The 16903-nt window shown below is 52.2% G+C and overlaps 1 protein-coding gene across 5 annotated transcripts in view; it reads left to right on the top strand.

Moving 5' to 3' along the window:
* The first annotated feature begins 4170 nt into the window (after nucleotides 1-4170).
* The window catches only part of MYO18B (myosin XVIIIB), a 191943-nt gene continuing 179210 nt past the window's right edge, over nucleotides 4171-16903 (top strand). For 2 of the 5 annotated variants that reach the window (XM_074973145.1, XM_074973146.1), the window contains exons 1-2: nucleotides 8906-9086; nucleotides 14183-14338. In XM_074973145.1, the coding sequence (XP_074829246.1) occupies nucleotides 8931-9086; nucleotides 14183-14338 (312 nt within the window). In that variant the 5' untranslated portion in view covers nucleotides 8906-8930. Of the gene's footprint in view, nucleotides 4305-8905; nucleotides 9087-12166; nucleotides 12281-14180; nucleotides 14339-16903 lie in introns of those variants that run through there. The other 3 variants (XM_074973147.1, XM_074973148.1, XM_074973149.1) reach the window with 2 other exon arrangements.

Here is a 16903-nt window from a genome sequence, read left to right on the forward strand (position 1 = left end):
GAGGCCTTGGGTCGGGGCAGAAGGAAGTGGCAACACAGTGCTGCTTCTGACTGTCGGGTGGGTGACCTGGGAGAGTTGCCCATGAAGTGGGGAAGGGGGAAGCTGTTCTATCTTTGTATGTTTACAGTGGGTTTGTCAAGAATGGTTTTACTGTGAGGCTTGGGAGGGAACTACTGCACTGGTGTGCAGGCAGAAATTATGCCCAGAGGTGGGGCTTTGTGTTGGACACTGGCAGGCTGTTCCTTTCATGGGCAAACAGAAGGGGAAACGGAGGCAGGCACACCTGTCACGCTGCAGCCTGCTGCTGGATCACTCTGCCACAGATGCCTAGACAGATACGTGATCAACAGCTGTTGTTGAGGCTGGTGCCCTGGGATTCACTGGCAAGGCGACAGTTTAGGGCACTCAGCTGCAGCCTTGTGGCCCATTCTTTGCTCCTGAGAGCCATATTCCCCCATCCGGCTAACCGGCTGCACTCACTCAGCAGAGACGTCCAGGCTGGGCTGTCCTCTTGAGTGCTGCCGAGCAGCTTTTAAATTCTGCTTTGGCTCATTCACCAACCTAAGCTTATGTTTCCCACCTTTCCCCGGCGTCTCACAGACTGCCCGGCCCCTGGCTCTCCCTTGGCAATGGTTATAAACATTTTCTATGTGACACACACATCCCAAATCACACAGGATGCATGCCCACAATGCTAAATCGAGAACTCATTCACCCAGGCCATTACCCAGCACAAACCACGGTGCAAGAATGCCTATGATGAATCTGAATTCCCACTGTTCCTATCCTGCTGAAGTACCTCAGAGTGGCATGAAGAGCCTAATCCAGACCTCTGAAATCGCATGCCTTTGAACTATTCACTTCAAGTGGGACTGGGAGGTATTTTTAGCAAGTGTTTGTGAGACACTTTGTATAATTGTCAACCTTGCATGAGGGAACTGAAGTCTGATATTCCTGTTTTCCCTTCTCACTAACATCTCTTGAAACCTCTGGCACCGGCATTCTGGAAACGTAACCATCACTGATCCCTTGGGAAGCAGGAGAAAGCGAGGGGCTGGGTACTGTGTGAGAGAATGTGGAAAAGGCGGATAGTTGGATATCTCTTGCTGCACAAGTTTAATAGCAGCTCTCTGAGTCCAGAAGCCAAAAATCCCAGCCCCGCTGGGTGTTCTCCCACACAATAATGCCTTCCGTTAAAAAGAAAAAAAAAGAAAAAAATCTGGGACTCCCCTGTCCAGGTTCTGAGATCCCGGTTGATTAAAGGCTTAGACTGGTGTGCTTTAAAAATAGCAGCGTCTGGTGTTCAGTTCCCTCTCGTTGGGGTGAGAGTTCGAAGTAAAAGCAACGTCTGACGGTAGGTGGCACATAAAGTTGTTTGTTATACTCAGTAAGAGGCTTCCTGAGCCCAGCACATCACACTCCTCAAACCCAACACAGGGGCACCCAGGAAAGTGAATCCAAATTAATTTAAAGTCTGAATTTGAAATAATTAGTTAACCTGAATGAATTCCCCGTGTGGACGCTGTTCTGCAGAATTGTGGCACTAATTCAATTTCTTTTAATTCACTTCAGAATTATTCCATGTTAGAGAAACTCCAGTGGGAAGCTGCCATCCGCAGAGGACCCCGGCCGCTGTATTCCACAGCGCAGGTATAAGGGAGAGTTTTTTCACTCTGTCCTACAATGAGTAGGGCCAAACTTTTTGGCTATATCAAGCTTGCTGGATATTTTGGCACAACAGTTGACACGATTTTTTTTCCATTGTGGAGAGCTGGACCTGTGCTATTTTAAGTCTTGCACACAGGTCAGCTGCCTGTCTGAGACGGTGATCTCATCAGATCTCACGCACTAAGCATGGTCAGGCATGATCAATGCTACTTGTATGGAAGGGAAACCGAAGGAGCTGCAGGAAGCAGTGGTGGTGATTAAGTACAGACTCCGTTTGGAACCATCCCTCAGCCTCAGGTTGGGGAGCCCTTTGGCATTAGAGGTGCCTTTTCAATGAGCTGGAACTAAGGTCCTCCTGGCCACATGCAATCATCCGTTATCCTGGTCCAGGCACTCTTTTACAAGGGGTGAGATGTAAACTTGCGGTTTTGTTTGTACTATAATTTAAGTAATTTATATTGTGAATCTGAACGCCCCCCACAGTTTCAGCGGAGTAGTGTTCTTCATTTCCTAGTTTTGAGCACTGTTGCTCCGCGCTGTTAAACAACTTCTGAATCCCACCCCTGAGCTGGCTGCATTTCTGAGGCTGGTTAAGTGATTTGTGTGCATTTGTGATTGATCATCTAATCTAGATAGATAATTTCAGATCCAACAGATGCTCTCTCAGTGAGCGCTTTCCCCTGCATTGCTTTCTGGTTTTCATTTCATTTTATTTTATTTTCAGGGGCTTGGCCAATCTACCCCCCGCCCCCCCCCATTCTATCAGTTCCAGTCTGGGTGGTGGTTCACCAGCACATGCAAGTCGTAGCCCCATGTTATGTGCCCTATTTCATACTGGTAAAATACACCTTCAATTACCAACCTAGTTTGAATGGTCTTTCCTTCTTACTGTGGCCTTCTGCTCTTAACTGATTTTCTGCCTTAGCCTGAAAGTAAACAATGATTATTGATAGATCTGCATTCAGCAAGGGCAACTCTGATTGTCTAGTCCGACCTCCATTGTAACACAGACCATTTGACTTCCCCCAAAATAATTGCTGTTTGAATTAGAGCAGATTTTTTAGAGAGTGGTTTTCAGCCTGTCGTCCGGGGAACCCTGGGGGCTTTGTAGACTATGTCTATCATTTCCAAAGGGGTCCGCACACACCTGCTGCAGGACAGCATCCAATCTTGATTTAAAAATTTTCCAGTGATGGTGAGCCCCCCATGTCCCTGGATAAATTGCTCCAGTGGCTAATTACTCTTGCTACCCTCAGACACAGGTATCGGATTAAAAGGGTGGCACTCTCATGGAATGAGGGCAGTTTTCTTGGAGTGAGAATCTTTAGTAGAAGTGGTGTGCTGGTAGACAGGTTTCGCCTGGCAGCAGAGGTGGGCCAGCACCCGCCTCATTCAGACCCAGGCTCTGTCAGCACAAAGTCGTCCTGCATTTAGCCAGCTGCTGCCTTTGCAGAGACTGTGCATGAGCCCAGTGGTGGTGTGAGAGGCTCTGGCTGCCTGAGTGGCTTTAACAGCTGTACCTCCTCCTTGGGGCTCTGGCTGGGGTGGCTGGAGGGCTTCTGAAGCCAGCAGGCTCTGGGCAGAATTGTACAGCTCCCTGCCGGGCAGAGGAGAAGAAACACGCTTCGAGCCATTCCCACGGTGTATTTCAGTGAAATCCCTCCGGCAGCTAGAGCGAGGTTGGCAGGGCCGTTTGGCAGGAGCTGGGTGCAGAGCGAAGGGCCTGCAATGCTGCTATGTGCCCCTGGGAGCCAAGGGAGTTGCAGCCAGACAGGGAGTATCTCGGGCTGTGGAGCAGATAAGGAAAGCACTAGCTGGAAATGCCGCTTCTGATGCCCTTGGGATCTTGGCATTATCTGGGCTCTGTGCTGCGTGGCAGCGCCATGATGAATCACCAACAAGGTGCGGGAACCAGCTGCCACGACAGTTCTTCTGCTGTGTCTCATTAGCAATAGGGCTGCTCTGACGCCTTCTGAGCCAGGGCAGGGGTGGTGCCAAGGCCTCCCGGCTGCTGGGCCAGCAGGCAGCACCTGCCAAGTGCCAGCAGCGGGATGTGCGGCCTGGGCGTGGATGGCTGGAGTGGCTCCCACCTGCTGAGCTCTCTGCCGGGACTTTTCCCGTTGGGATGTGTTTCACCAAAGAACATTCTTAAACCACTGATGGAAACTTTCTTCCCTTTGCATCAGACCTTCTTCCATCCCCAAATATCTGGTTATGGTCAGCTGTGCGTGCACACGGGCAGGTCGGTGCAGATGAAGAGCGTGTGTGAGTTGCAAGGAGGGTGGACTTGGGGTGGCAGGTGGGGGACGATGTCCCCCTCCCTCATCTTGCCCCCATATAGAATTCCCCAAAGCTCTCCCGCCTGCCAGCTCATTTGGCTGTGGGCCTCGGAGCGGCCAGTCGCCTCACTCAGACCTGGAGCTGGCCTTTATTTTTAGCAATGACATGTGTCAACTCAGCTGCTGCTATCGCAGGGGGCGGGGGAAGGGGAGGGGCAGCCGGGGGGTGCCTCTTTGCCACTGCTCTCTTGCTCTCTTTGCTTTTTCTGCTTGGTAGGATCCTTTAGCTGCTAATAGAGCCGGGCATCCGTCTAGGACTTTAACTCCCTGAATCCCGCAGCGCCGCTTGTACAAAAGGTAGAGTCTCTGCTTGGCTTGTTTGGTTGGCTGGTTTGGTTTGTGTCCCGAAGGAGACGTGTGTTGCTTTGGGATCCAAAATGTACTTTTTTGGGTGTGCTTGTTGCTGGGCTCTTGACTCCCAAAAGCGGGTGGGGGGGGCTATTTTTAGCCAGCTATGAAGGGCTACAGTAACAGGTTTGCCTTTGGTGGACTGCATCCATTGGCTGGTTTTTCTCTCCCAGCAAACAGAACTTGTGTGTGTGTGGGGATGTGTGCACGCGCGTGGGGAGGTGGTGTGTGTGTGTGTGTGTGTGTGTAAGGACAGCACAGTGTGTGTCACTCTCTTGGTTTTTAGACTGCATGATTCATTCACCAGGACTGCTATTTTGGGTACTTGTCACCACTATCTGCCCTGCTCTCCTCCCCCTCCCAGAACCACCGATTGCAGTAACGCTGCAGGGGACTGAACTCGTGGAAAGCAGAAACACGCTGCTTTCTGGCCAGAATCTCATGTTGAGAACTGTTGCTCATATCTGTGATCCTTCTAGCCCCGTAGCCTGTCTCTGACAGTGGCAACACCGGCTACTTCAGAGGAAGGTGTAAGAGCCCGGCAGTAGCAGTTATGGGATCATTTGCCCCCCATATTAGGTCTCCAAAAGCCAGAGATTGGCTGAAGCCCCGAAGCATGGGATTTAATAGCCCTTCTGCTTGTTATCCTTGATGGTAGCTTTGGAGAGAACTCTGCAGTGTGGCTGCTCTTAATAACAAGTTTAGTGTAAAACACCCAGGACCAAATGTCCTGCCTGGCGTAATTCTTGCTTGTAGGGTTTGCAGTCCGAAGCCGCAGGACAGTATCAGTGACTGTAGCACCTGGGTTTCATATGTTAGTTTTGGAAGCTGTTTCTCAACTTCCTGTGTGAGCTGTTTGCTTCCGAATGAAGTGTTAACTTCGCCAGTAGACGTGTGGCCATAACGTTGTGAAAACGTTTGTTGTGTCGAACCCTCGCTCATGTTCAGCCTCTCAGCAGAGTGATCAGCAGCTCAACTCACTAAGGCTCGCAGCTCAGTGGTGCTTTTCCAGAGCCACAGGATAAGGGAGGAAGAATTTTCATTTGCTCGGAGGTAACATAAATTGCTGTACTGAAATGTCCCCCCAAGGCGTGTGCCTGGTCTGCCTCTGGGTTACATTCTACTAACCTGTATTTAGAAGCTGCTGACGGTGCTGCCTTGAATATGAAATGCATAACAAAAGGGTTAAGGAAAGTTCTGACTGGGGAACCTGTCATGCCCAGATTTCAGTCTGTCAGTGAGGGCTGGGGGCACCTCCCATTCAAAAGTCTGTGGGACAATTCATCCCAATTTGCATATTAATAAGCTCCCAGTGCAGTAGGCATCAGGTGAGCAGCACAGAATCTTAACCTCCAGCACCCCTGTGCAGCTCCCGGCTGGGCGTGCCACTCCTGCCAGCGGTGTGGGGAAATGTTAGCCAGGACTGCAGGAGTCCATGGGACGGACGCTGCGGAGGGGTGATGTGCGCGGCTCAGTGTCCCAGGGTGGGGGGAGCTGCTCTCCCCAGATTCAGAGCATCCCAGCTAGTACCACACTTTGTTGGAGCCCCTCCATGCCGATAGGCCTGGGAGGATTCATGGAAAACCTCAAAGCCACTGTTCTAGAGAGATCTCCATTGTTCTCCCCCTCGCTGTTCAGTGCAAAATGGACCCTGTGAGGCAGGGCACGACCTTCGCTGGCTGGGAGCTCACAGGGCCTCACCTGGCTCTCCATGCAGTCACGAGGAGCTCTTGTCACTGGCTTCAATGCAAGGCTAAACCTCGAGATGAACTGTCGAGAGCAGGGAGGGAGGGTCAGGAGCTGGTGGCAGATAGCGTTGCCCCTCCTCCTGGCAGGAGTGTCTGCTTTGAACAATCAGGGTGACCATGCTGGTGTGCAGTGACTGTGCTCCTCACACAGCTGAGGAAGTGGGGAGGGTGGTGCAGTGAGCCAGGACTCCTGGGTTCTGTTCCCAGCTCCCCTGCTAAGTGCTAACACAGCTGTAAAATGGGGATACTCTTCAGCTCGCTGCCATGTTGTGAGGCTAAAGTCATGTCTGTGCAGCCCAGAGAGAAGTGTTATGTCTGCCAGTTCCCCAGCCTCCCCTCCTGGCCGGGGAGCCCAGGGGAAGGCTTATGCCCTTGCTGCACCCGAACATTTAATGGAATCATTGGCAGCCTGGGGAAGACTGTTGGGATGGCTGGTGTAACGCTCGCCCCTGCGCCAGAGGCCCTGCTCACACCAGCAAGCTGAGCCTGTGCTGGAAATGGCCCGGAGGGGGACAGCCTAGCACCATGGCAGGGCGGAGTGAGGACAGGGCTGGCCAGGGATGTCTGTGTCACCCTTAATCAGTTGTCAGTCCCGGTGCAGGCAGAGCTGATGCCAACAGCCATGTCCTGCCTTGGGCTACCCAGGCCCTTTATCTGCCCGCAAAGAGCCTGGGGATAATTCAGAGCCCCCAGGAGAATGGGAAAGACCCCGCTCTGCTCGCTGACTCCGAGCTCTGAGCTTGTAAAGAACAGCCCGGCTCGAGTTCTGCCCTCCTGATCTATGCTGGTGTCAGTGCCAGGGGCCTCTTGCCATCCACTGCCCAGCACCCTCCGCCTCACTGAAAGCATGGACAGTGCCAAGAGCCGGGACTGGGAGTCAGGACGCCTGGGTTCTGCCCCCCATGCTAGGCGGCAGTGCGGTCCAGTGGTTAGAGCGGAGGGTGCTGGGTCAGGGCTCTGGGGCTCAGGCAGCCGCTGGCATCTTAACCACTGGTTTATCTAATGGTACACTGGGCAGGCCGAGCCTGTGTGTGTGAATGTCTCTGTGTGTGTGTGTGTTAATGTCTGTCTGTCTGTGTGTGGGCCTGTCTGTGTGCGTGTGTCGGTGCCTGTCTGTGTGGGTGTCTGTGCCTGTGTGTGTCTGTGTCTATGCACTTGTGTAAGTGTGTGTGTGTGTGTGTGTCTGTGGGTGCCTGTCTCTGTGCGTGTGTCTGTGCATGTGTGTGTCTGTGCCGGTCTGTGTGACTCTCTGTCTGTGTGTCTATGCGTGTGTGTCTGTCTGTCTGTCTGTGCGGGTGCCTGTCTCTGTGCATGTGTCTATGCGGGTGTGTGTGTGTGTCTCTGTCTGTGCCTGTCTCTGTGGGTGTCTGTGTCTATGTGTGTCTGTGCCTGTGTGTGGGTGTCTGTGAGTGTGTGTCTATGTGCGCATGTGTGTCTGTGACTGTCTGTGTGTGTGTGTAACTGTGTGTGTGTCTGTGTGGATGTGGGTGCCTATCTCTGTGCGTGTGTCTGTGTGTCTGTGTGGGTGTCTGTCTGTGTGGGTGCCTGTCTCTGTGTGTGTGTGTCTGTGTGGGTGCCTGTCTCTGTGCGTGTCTGTGTCTATGTATGTGTGTGTGAATGTCTGTCTGTGTCTGTGCCTGTTTGTGTGGGTGCCAGTCTCTGTGTCTGTGCCTGTCCCTGTTTGTGTGGGTGTCTGTGTGTGTGTGGCTGCCTGTCTCTGTGCGTGTGTGTCTGTGTGGGTGCCTGTCTCTGTGCATGTATCTATGCGTGTGTGTGTGTCTCTGTCTGTGTGGGTGTCTGTGTCTCTATGTGTGTGTGTGTGTGCATGTGTCTGTGACTGTGTGTGTGTATCTGTGTCTATGCGTGTGTGTCGGTGACTGTGCCTTTCTGTGTGGGTGCCCGTCTCTGTGCGTGTGTCTGTGTGTGTGTCTATGCACATGTGTGTCTCTGTGCCTGTGCGCGTGTGTGTGCCTGTCTCTGTGTGTGTGTGTGTCTGTCTGTCTGTCTGTGCCAGTGCCTGTCTCTGTTTGTGTGTGTGTGTGTGTTTGTCTGTGCCTGTCTGTGTGTGTGTGTGCTATAAAACCCAAACACTGGCAGCCACCTGTGCCCTCCCTATGCCGCTGCCCCCCTCCCCGCAAGGCAGCTCCCGCGGTAGCAGCAGCGGAAGATTCCAGACGCGGCCTGTGACCCTCCGGCGTGTGCCGGGCGCCCCCGAGGACTCCATCACGCCTCCCCGCTGGGCTCGTTTCAGGCAGGCCTGGGGGCTACCGCGGCAACAGCAGAAATAGCGGCCAAGCTCAGGGAGCAGGAAGAGACGCCCCGGGCCCTCCCAGCACACGGGAAAGTGACTTTCTCTCCTTGGTATTTGTGCTGCGGAGAGGCCAGGCGGCAGGGACAGGCAGTGAGCTCAGCTCCTCGAAATGTAACCAGGAAAGGTCAATGCCTCCCCTGGGGGCTGGGCTAATCCTCCCCCTTCTCCTCCGCCGATTGCGGGGTGCTGTGATTTCCGCAGCCCCGGCCCCTTGCAGGCTGGGTGTCTGCGTGCAGAGTGTGGCTGGCTCTAAGAATGGAGCGAATGATTAAAAACCCACCCCGGAGAGCAGGGAGCCTGCTGCTGGGGAGGGACCCCCAGGGCGATCGGGAAGGGCCCGGCAGCCTGAACAGCAATCCTTGGGAGGAACGGAGTTACCAAGCCAGCTCTGCCCAGCGTGGTACGTTGCACCGAGCAGCCTAAGGTTAATCAGGAACTGGCACAAAGCAAAGGGATTCTCCTTCCGTATCACAGTGAAGCGGTTCAACGGCTGTCTGGGGCTGGCCGGTGTGGTCCATGGCACTGGCTCACCCAGGACAAAGCTTCGGTCTCCAGTCCCCGGTCCCTGTAGAAGAACCGCATCGAGTCTGGCCTCACCCTGCGGGGGCTGCGGCTGCCGGGGTTCTGTCTCCAGCTGGCGGCGTGGGCCCTGCAGGCTGTTCTCTCTGCCAGGTGTGGAAACGTCCCATCTTCTAGCTCGTTGCTGTGAGCAAGGGGGGGAAGCAGCTGCCGCCCCATCCCGCAGCCCCGCTGGCTGGAGTTAGCATGCGCCAGCTCCAGCACCTGGGCCCCTCATGGTGCAGTGCTAATGCCAAGGTCACGGTGTTGGTTTGCTTTTAAAAGTTAACAGTTAAGCAGGTGGGCGGTTCCTCTTAGCACCAGGGCATCAGGGGCCCCTGCAGGGAGTCTCTAGCCAAGGGCCGTATCCCAGGCACCAGCACACCCTGCAGGGCAGAGAAGTGGATGGCTGGCTCTCTTACTTGCCCCATCCAGTGCAGGGGAAAGACTCCCTTCTCCGCTGGCATGGCTCAGTGTAGGCCCATGCCCTGTGCTGAGGGCGAGCCCCCGGGGTCTGTAAGCACTCTCTGTCACAGTGCTTGCCCGCCATAATGTTGTGCCCTGGCAGGCTTTGGAGAGGAGAGGCCCCCTCAGAGCCTGTGTGCAGTTTGTAAAGTGCTTCGGGATCTGTTCTCTGCCAGGGCTGGTTGGGAATTTCACAGGAATGATTTTTGGACAGAAAATGCAGTTTCTACTCAATCAAATTGGTCCACAGGAAAATTTTTGGTTAGAACAGGTGTCTGGGAGCCTGGACTCCTGGGCTCTAGTCCCAATTCTGCCACTGACTCACTGTGGGCCTGTGGGCAGGTGACTCACCCCACTCTACCTCGCTTTCCTCAGCTGTGGAAGGTGGCAAATAGTCACGAGTGCTCCACTGCCAAGGTACCTTGTGAGGCTTAATTCACGTATGCTTGGAGAGCCTCAGTGAAGAGGTGCCGTAAAGATGCAGAGAGTTACTTTGATTTGCTCTATGGAGAGGCTGTATGAGATGAGGGCAACAATTCTGTGTGGGAGAATGGGGTGTGTGTCTGAGCATTTGTATGAACGTGTCCATTGGATTCTGCTTCACACAGACAAACTCTTCTTGAAAAGTCTCTCTGAACCAAGCAGGAATTTCACCTGCACCTGGGATTCCCGAGGGTCTCTCCAGTGCATTCATTGAGGCCAACACATGGGAGATGCAACTGCACTGATTCTTCAGTGCCTTTGTGCCCACCCTGGCGTGTCATGCCAAGGCGGTGGAGGGTGGCATGTGGGATGTCAGTGCATTTTGGGATGGGGCTTTCCCTTTTACAAAACTAGGAAGGAAACCCATTCCTTGAGCTGTTTGAAAGCAGCCCTGGAGAGAACCCTGCACTGACAGTGTCATAGTCCTAGACAGGCCTTTTGGATGCAAAGTCCCCATCTGAATCCCTCCAGCATGAAGAACTCCTCCACACTGCAGTGCTTTAGTTAGATCCACATCATAATTGCCAGACTGGATCAAAGACACTGTCCAACTAGCTCTGAATCCTGCCCTGACAGTGCCAGACCCAGCTGCCTCTGAGGAAGGTGTAGGAACCCTGCAGTCGCTGATGTGGCATTATCTGCCCCCCACACTAGATTTCATCCTGGTGTCTGATTGTTAGAGGTTGCCCTGAAGCAGCAGATTTAATATCCCTGCCAAACTGCTAATGTTAGTTAAATAACTCTGCATATTCTTGATTTTCACAGAAATGCCCAATCCCTTTTTGAACCTTATTGACTTCTTACCCTGAACAGTGTCATGTGGCAGTGAGTTCCACAGCTTAGTTACACATTGTGTGGGAATAGTATTTCTTTCTATCTGTTTTTAATTTTAATTTCACTGACTGTCCCCCTTGCTCGTGTGTTATGAGGGAGGGAGAACGGAAGCTGCTGATCTCTCTTCTCTGGACCAGTCAGTATTTATAGACTTTTGTCATGTCCCCTCTACTCCATCTTCTCTCTAAGTAACAGTGGTTTCAGTGTCTTTTCAGAGAGTTTTCCCAGGCTCTCACCCCCCTCTGAACCCCCTCCATTTCCGCCATGTCCTTTGTGATCTGGGCTGCCTGGTGCTGCTCACTCAGAGGGGGCCACTCCATTGGCTAGTACAATATAGGTATAATGTTCTCCATGTTTCAGAGTAACGGCCGTGTTAGTCTGTATTCGCAAAAAGAAAAGGAGTACTTGTGGCACCTTAGAGACTAACCAATTTATTTGAGCATAAGCTTTCGTGGGCTGCAGCCCACTTCATCCGATGCACAGAATGGAACATACAGTAAGAAGATATAGATATACACATACAGAGAAGGTGGAAATTGCCATACAAACTGTAAGAGGCTAATTATTTAAGATGAGCTATTATCAGAAGGAGAAAAAAAACTTTAGTAATAATCAGCATGGCCCATTTAGACATTTGACAAGAGGGTGTGAGGATACTTAACATAAGGAAATAGATTCAATATGTGTAATGACCCAGCCACTCCCAGTCTCTGTTCAAACCCAAGTTAATGGGATCTAGTTTGCATATTAATTCAAGCTCAGCAGTTTCTCTCTGGAGTCTGTTTTGAAGCTTTTCTGTTCTCCATGTCATTCACCGCCCTGTTCCCTGGGCCTCCTCACCTTGTTAGCTCGTTAGCCATAGCTGTGCACTGAGCAGAGGCCCACAGTGGGGCCCAGGTCCCTTCCCGGCACTGCCATGGTTAATTTAGACGCTGTGAGGGGAATGAGAAGTTTAAAGTTTTCCCTCCCACGGTCACTGCTTTGCTGTTGTTAACAGTGCAGTTCCTTTGCTGTCGTGTTGCCCATTCACCCAGCGTGTTGCCGTCTGTGAATTCCTCAAGCCCTCTCTGGCCCTGATTAACCTCGGGAACTTTGTGTCATCTGCCTGAGTCCTCTACACCCACATCAGGGCTACTGGCTGCCATTGACTTGAGCTGACTGGGCAGAGACCTTCCAGGGTCTGCCTCTCCCCCCGATCTCTGGAGCGGCATCACTCATTGCCAGGCTATTTACCCCCAGCCGGGAGGGGCCTGCTCAGCCCGCTGGGTCAGACCCATGTAGAGGGTGAGATGGGGCAGAGCAGCTTGTGTGTTTCATACATCTCTTGCTCATGGACTAACAACATCTCTGTTTTTTCTCTCCTCCCACCCTCCTATGTATGTGTGTCTGGTCCTGGGCCCAGGTCGATGTGTCATTTGTCTCCATAAAGCATCATTCCTTGTATCACACCCGAAGCACTCCAGCCCTCAGGCACTTTCACGGCAGACGCATGGCCATCTCATCACGCCTTGCACTGTGGGAGCAAAAGGAAAGTGACGACACTCGTGCTGCTGCAGGGGCAGGGTTCCCTCACTGAACGTGGCATGTCTCTCCTGGGTGCGGGGCCTCGGGCGCTTAGAGGGAGCAGATCATTGAAAGGAGTCAAGGGTTCCCAACTGTACAGTAGCGGCGCTTCCAGCAGGCGGGCAAGGAGCATGCCTGGCTTTAACCATTTGCTAGCCAGCGCGGTCCATTCCTTTGGATTCACTTCACCCATTAAGATTTGGCATCTCATTATCAATGGCTTGCTTGTCGCTCCCTGTGCATGTCCCGCTGCCTTCCACGAATGCCCTTTCTGAGCATTTGAGCTCCTAGCACGTAGGGGTCCAGTTGTGTTTTGTGTTGTGAGCTATTTCTCTACTGCCTTGGGAGCAGATGGCTCCTGCCAGTAAATTCCAGGTAGAAGAAGAGAGTTAAAATATGCTTGAAAAGTAGACTAACTGTCCTCACCTGAGGTAAAAGCCACGTGCGGGTGTGTGTGAGAGGAACACCGTGGGGTCTGAAGTTCCAGTCTTCTTTTGGACAAAAGTAAGAAGGTTCAAAGGGCCAAAACTGTCAGAGCTTTCCCTGCTTTCCAAGCTTTGAAAATGGGACTGTTCCTGTGCCTCTTTGTGACAGCCACATCCTCTGCAATATACGGGGGGCCAGATCCGAAGCCCGCTGAGGGCAGCGCAGGTCTTTCCATTGACTTCAGTCAGCTTTGGAAGAGGCCCTTAAACGTGTCCACTCTTGTAAGAGGAGGAGAGGACAATGGTTTATGGAGGCCTAGATCTGCTTCTGCAAGTCATCCTTGGGGCTGCTTTGCCAGGGAACACTAGAACGTTGTACAGCTGGTACTAGGCATAAACAGATGAAGCAATTGCTTAGGGCCCCAAGCAGCTCAAGGGGGCCCCCCATTAATTATTAGTATGTGTTGTGTGTGTGGGGAAGGCCCCCAAAATATTCCAGCTTAGAGCCCCCCATGGGCTTGCACCGGCACTTGTAAAGGTGCTGGATATGTATTCTGCCCTCTGCCTGCATAAAGGGGGACAGATGAAAACTCATCCAGCCCTTCTTTGTGTCCTGCTAAATAGCTGGTGGCTTTTAATCAACTGAAGGTAAAAAAAACCCCCAAAACAAAACCCAACTACACATCTTGTTCAGCACAAGTGGGGACACGTGTAGGAAACGTCTGAAATGTCATAAGCAAAGGAGGGAGAGCTAGTTAATGGAGCGCTGGTTAGGCTAGATGACCCCAAATTAGACCACTCCGGCAGAGTCCCCAGTGATTTTCAGAGGTGCAAGGGGGAGTTGCATTGGGGGATGTCACCTAACTGCCCTTGGTCCTTTGGAAATCTCCCCTGCAGTTCTATGTGGGGTATTTCCCTTAAATTTGCTTAGTTTTTTGGAAAGAAATTGGTGCTGCTAGTCTGGTCTTCATGAGTGACCCTACGACTAAACAGCCATGTGCTCACAGGCAACCCCACAACAACCCAGCAGGTGCAACCCCAAGACTCCCAAGCAACCCTACAATAACAAACCAGCATGCACAGCCCCATTGCTCACAGCAAACCTGTAGTAGACACAGCCAAGGGGAGGGAACGAATTCAGCAAGGGGAGGGTGCAGTTCCAGATCATGAGCGGTGGTGGTCTGATGAGCGATGAGAACGTCTGATTGCTGGAAAGAGCTCTGCAAGCCCCTGGCCACGTCTCTCTCACTTTGCTACTCCCGTGTGATGCTATAGCAGAGTGCGGGACTTGGCCTGCCATACATGAGCTTGGTTGAGTCATGTATGCCGACTAACTGCTCTCCGAGGGGTTTGTGATGCTGTCTGAGCCTGAAGAGCAGACCTCTGCCGGGGCCCATGAGGTGTGACATCGAATAATGTAGCCTCTGCTTGTGCAAACAGATCAGGGAAGAGGACCGGAGTCCGCCCCCTTCCTCACCACCTCCACTTTTCTCAGTGATTCCTGGGGGATTCATCAAACAGCTTGTTCGGGAAACAGAGAAAGAATCCAAGGTAGCTAAACGGAAAGAGAAAGGCACCTTGAACTCCAAAGAAGACGTAAGTACCGAACGAATTGTGCCCTGTGTTCAGTATCCTGGGGGTCAGCTGTTGGTGTAACCTCCATCATCGAATGTGTATGGCATGGCCCCCACAGTTGGCTGGGCCAGAGGATACCAGACTACTACAACTTCCAGTTAGAGGAGTTGCTCCTTTAGCTCAATGGCTGGTGCTTTTAGTGCTGGATGTCCCAGGTTCATTCCCCACTGAGAACCTGAAAGGGCCCCAATATCTGTGCATCTGGGATAATGAGTACATCCTGAAAATGCCCCTGTGCTAGAAAGGCAGAATGTTGTCCATGATATTACGAGGGCTAAGATTTGGGTTTAGTCAGGGGCAAGAGGGGAGAAACCACTAGTTTTCTTGTTTGCACAATTGTGTTTCTAACAGATCAAAAGTCTCGAGCCTCACTGCAGGGTCACCTTTTCATATGTGAGATAATCCTGGATGAAAACACTGGGAATGAATCTCGCTAACAGAGCTACTTGTTAATAGACAATAGTATCAGAGTGGTAGGTAAGCTTGCAAGGCTCCTCAAACCAGGTTTGTAGTTGGTCCACGAGCAATGCCAAACCCAAAGTCCCCAGTGTCTTTCTACAACGGCTGCTGTCACTGGAGTGAAGCTGGATGACTTTTTGGTGCTAGTTGCAAAGTTTTTCACGTGAGATGCAGGAATCAGAATCAGGGCAGTGTCTTCAAATTGGTAATAAATGGATAAATTGGAGAGGGTTGAGAGAAGAGCCAAAAAATAATGAAAGCGTTGGAAAACATGCGATAGAGTGATCCATTCAGCTCCTTAAGTCTATGTATCTTAACAAAGGGAAGGTTAAGGGTGATCACAGTCTGTAAGTACCTACGTGGAGAACAGAAATTTGCTAAAGGGCTCTTCAGTCTAGCAGACAAATGTTTAACAAGATTTAATGGTTGGAAGTTGAAGCCAGACAAATTCGGACTGGGAATTAAGTACTGTACACGTTTTTTACAGTGAGGGTAATTAACCACTGGAACATTTACCGAGCGTCGTGATGGATTCTGCACTGTTGGTCATTTTTAAAGCAGGATTGGGTGTGTTTCTGGAAGTTCTGATCTGTTTCAAACAGGACTGAATTCAGTGAACTCCTGCGGCCTGTGCTATGTAGGAGGTCAGACTAGAGTATCACAGTGGTCCCTTCTGGCCCTACAATCTATTAATCTAATCAAAGCTATTTGGGCTGGGGAGCCTGCGGGGGCCAAATGCTGGCCTGACTTACACTTTTTCCAGCCTTGGGACCTACCCCAGGAGGTCCGGCTTGCCGTTCAGACCAGCTGCCTTGATCCCAGCTAGATTCCCAGGGTCCTTAGCAGCCACGACTGTGGGAAAGGATCAGCCCCATCAATAAAACCACCCCCCAGATCCCAAAGAATCTCTACTGTTTCTAGTATGCAAAGCAACCTGTTTGGATGGGTGCCCTGGTGGCAGGGCCAGACCAGGTCAGTCAGGAGGCAGCCAGGGGACGTGTACATTGGAAGTAGCACTTCAAATGATGACACCAAGGGGAGGCTCCTCGGGAAGGTGCCAGGTGGCCTGTGGTCACCGGAAGGCCGTGCTGTCCTGGAATTTCCCTGGAAGTTTCTGGGCTGCCTGGCTCCGGCGTGGAGTTTGCTGGGTAGCTATGAAAACAGGAAGTTAGTCTCAGCGAATGCCAGCACACTCCATGGGCAGAGACTGAGCACCAATAATGTACAGCTGAGGCACCTGTGGCTTTGCTAATGCAATTAGCTGCCCTAGACACGCTTAACAGCCAGTCTAGAAATTAGGCAAAGTGAAAAATTCTCTGTGGTGCACATTGATTCCTTGGTCAGTGCCCAAAACGAATGGCTCAAAGGCATGACTAGCTGGCGAGGGAAGCGCAGAGTCTGTTCCATGGCAGCTCCATCCCCGAGCCAACAGACCTTCTTCTGGGGGAAGAATTCTGTTTTCCCCAGCTAGATATGGCACCAAAGGGTAATGGATAGATAGGGCCAGGTGACAATGCCTTCCTCACCCGGCTGTTGTTAATGTCCCCCGCCATCACCTCCACTGCCCGAGTCACGGACAAGCAGCACAATTGTCGAAGGAATGGAGCTAGACCTTGCTGCTCAGTGTAAGCGTCTAGACTGGACATGCTAACAGGGAGTGCTTGGAAGGAGAAACAGACCCCTCTCTCAGGATGTGGGCAGCCGGGGATGCGACAGGCCTTTCTGCAGAGGGCCCGCTCAAAGCCTCTGTGCTATTTAAGCCCCAGGGGTTTGGGCTCCAACTCATATATTCACGTTAAAGCAAGAGCTGCATGCGTCCCTGGGTCAGGGTGAGAGCCCTATGTCCCTTGCAGGGATGAGCCCTAGGTGTCCAGTCCTGCCAGGCATTCAGCATGCTCAGCTCCACTGGAGATGCTGGCACCGGGGCTGGATGAAAACAGCTTGCAGGATTAGGCCCTGGGTAACATTGTCAGAAGGGCCAGGTTTTCACAGGTATTTGGCACCTGAAGGAGCAGATGGACACCACGCGGGGTTTTCCAAAGCACCTGGGCACCTAACTTGAAAGTG

The sequence above is a fragment of the Natator depressus genome, chromosome 15, assembly GCF_965152275.1.
Source record: "Natator depressus isolate rNatDep1 chromosome 15, rNatDep2.hap1, whole genome shotgun sequence".
Classification (NCBI taxonomy): domain Eukaryota; kingdom Metazoa; phylum Chordata; order Testudines; family Cheloniidae; genus Natator; species Natator depressus.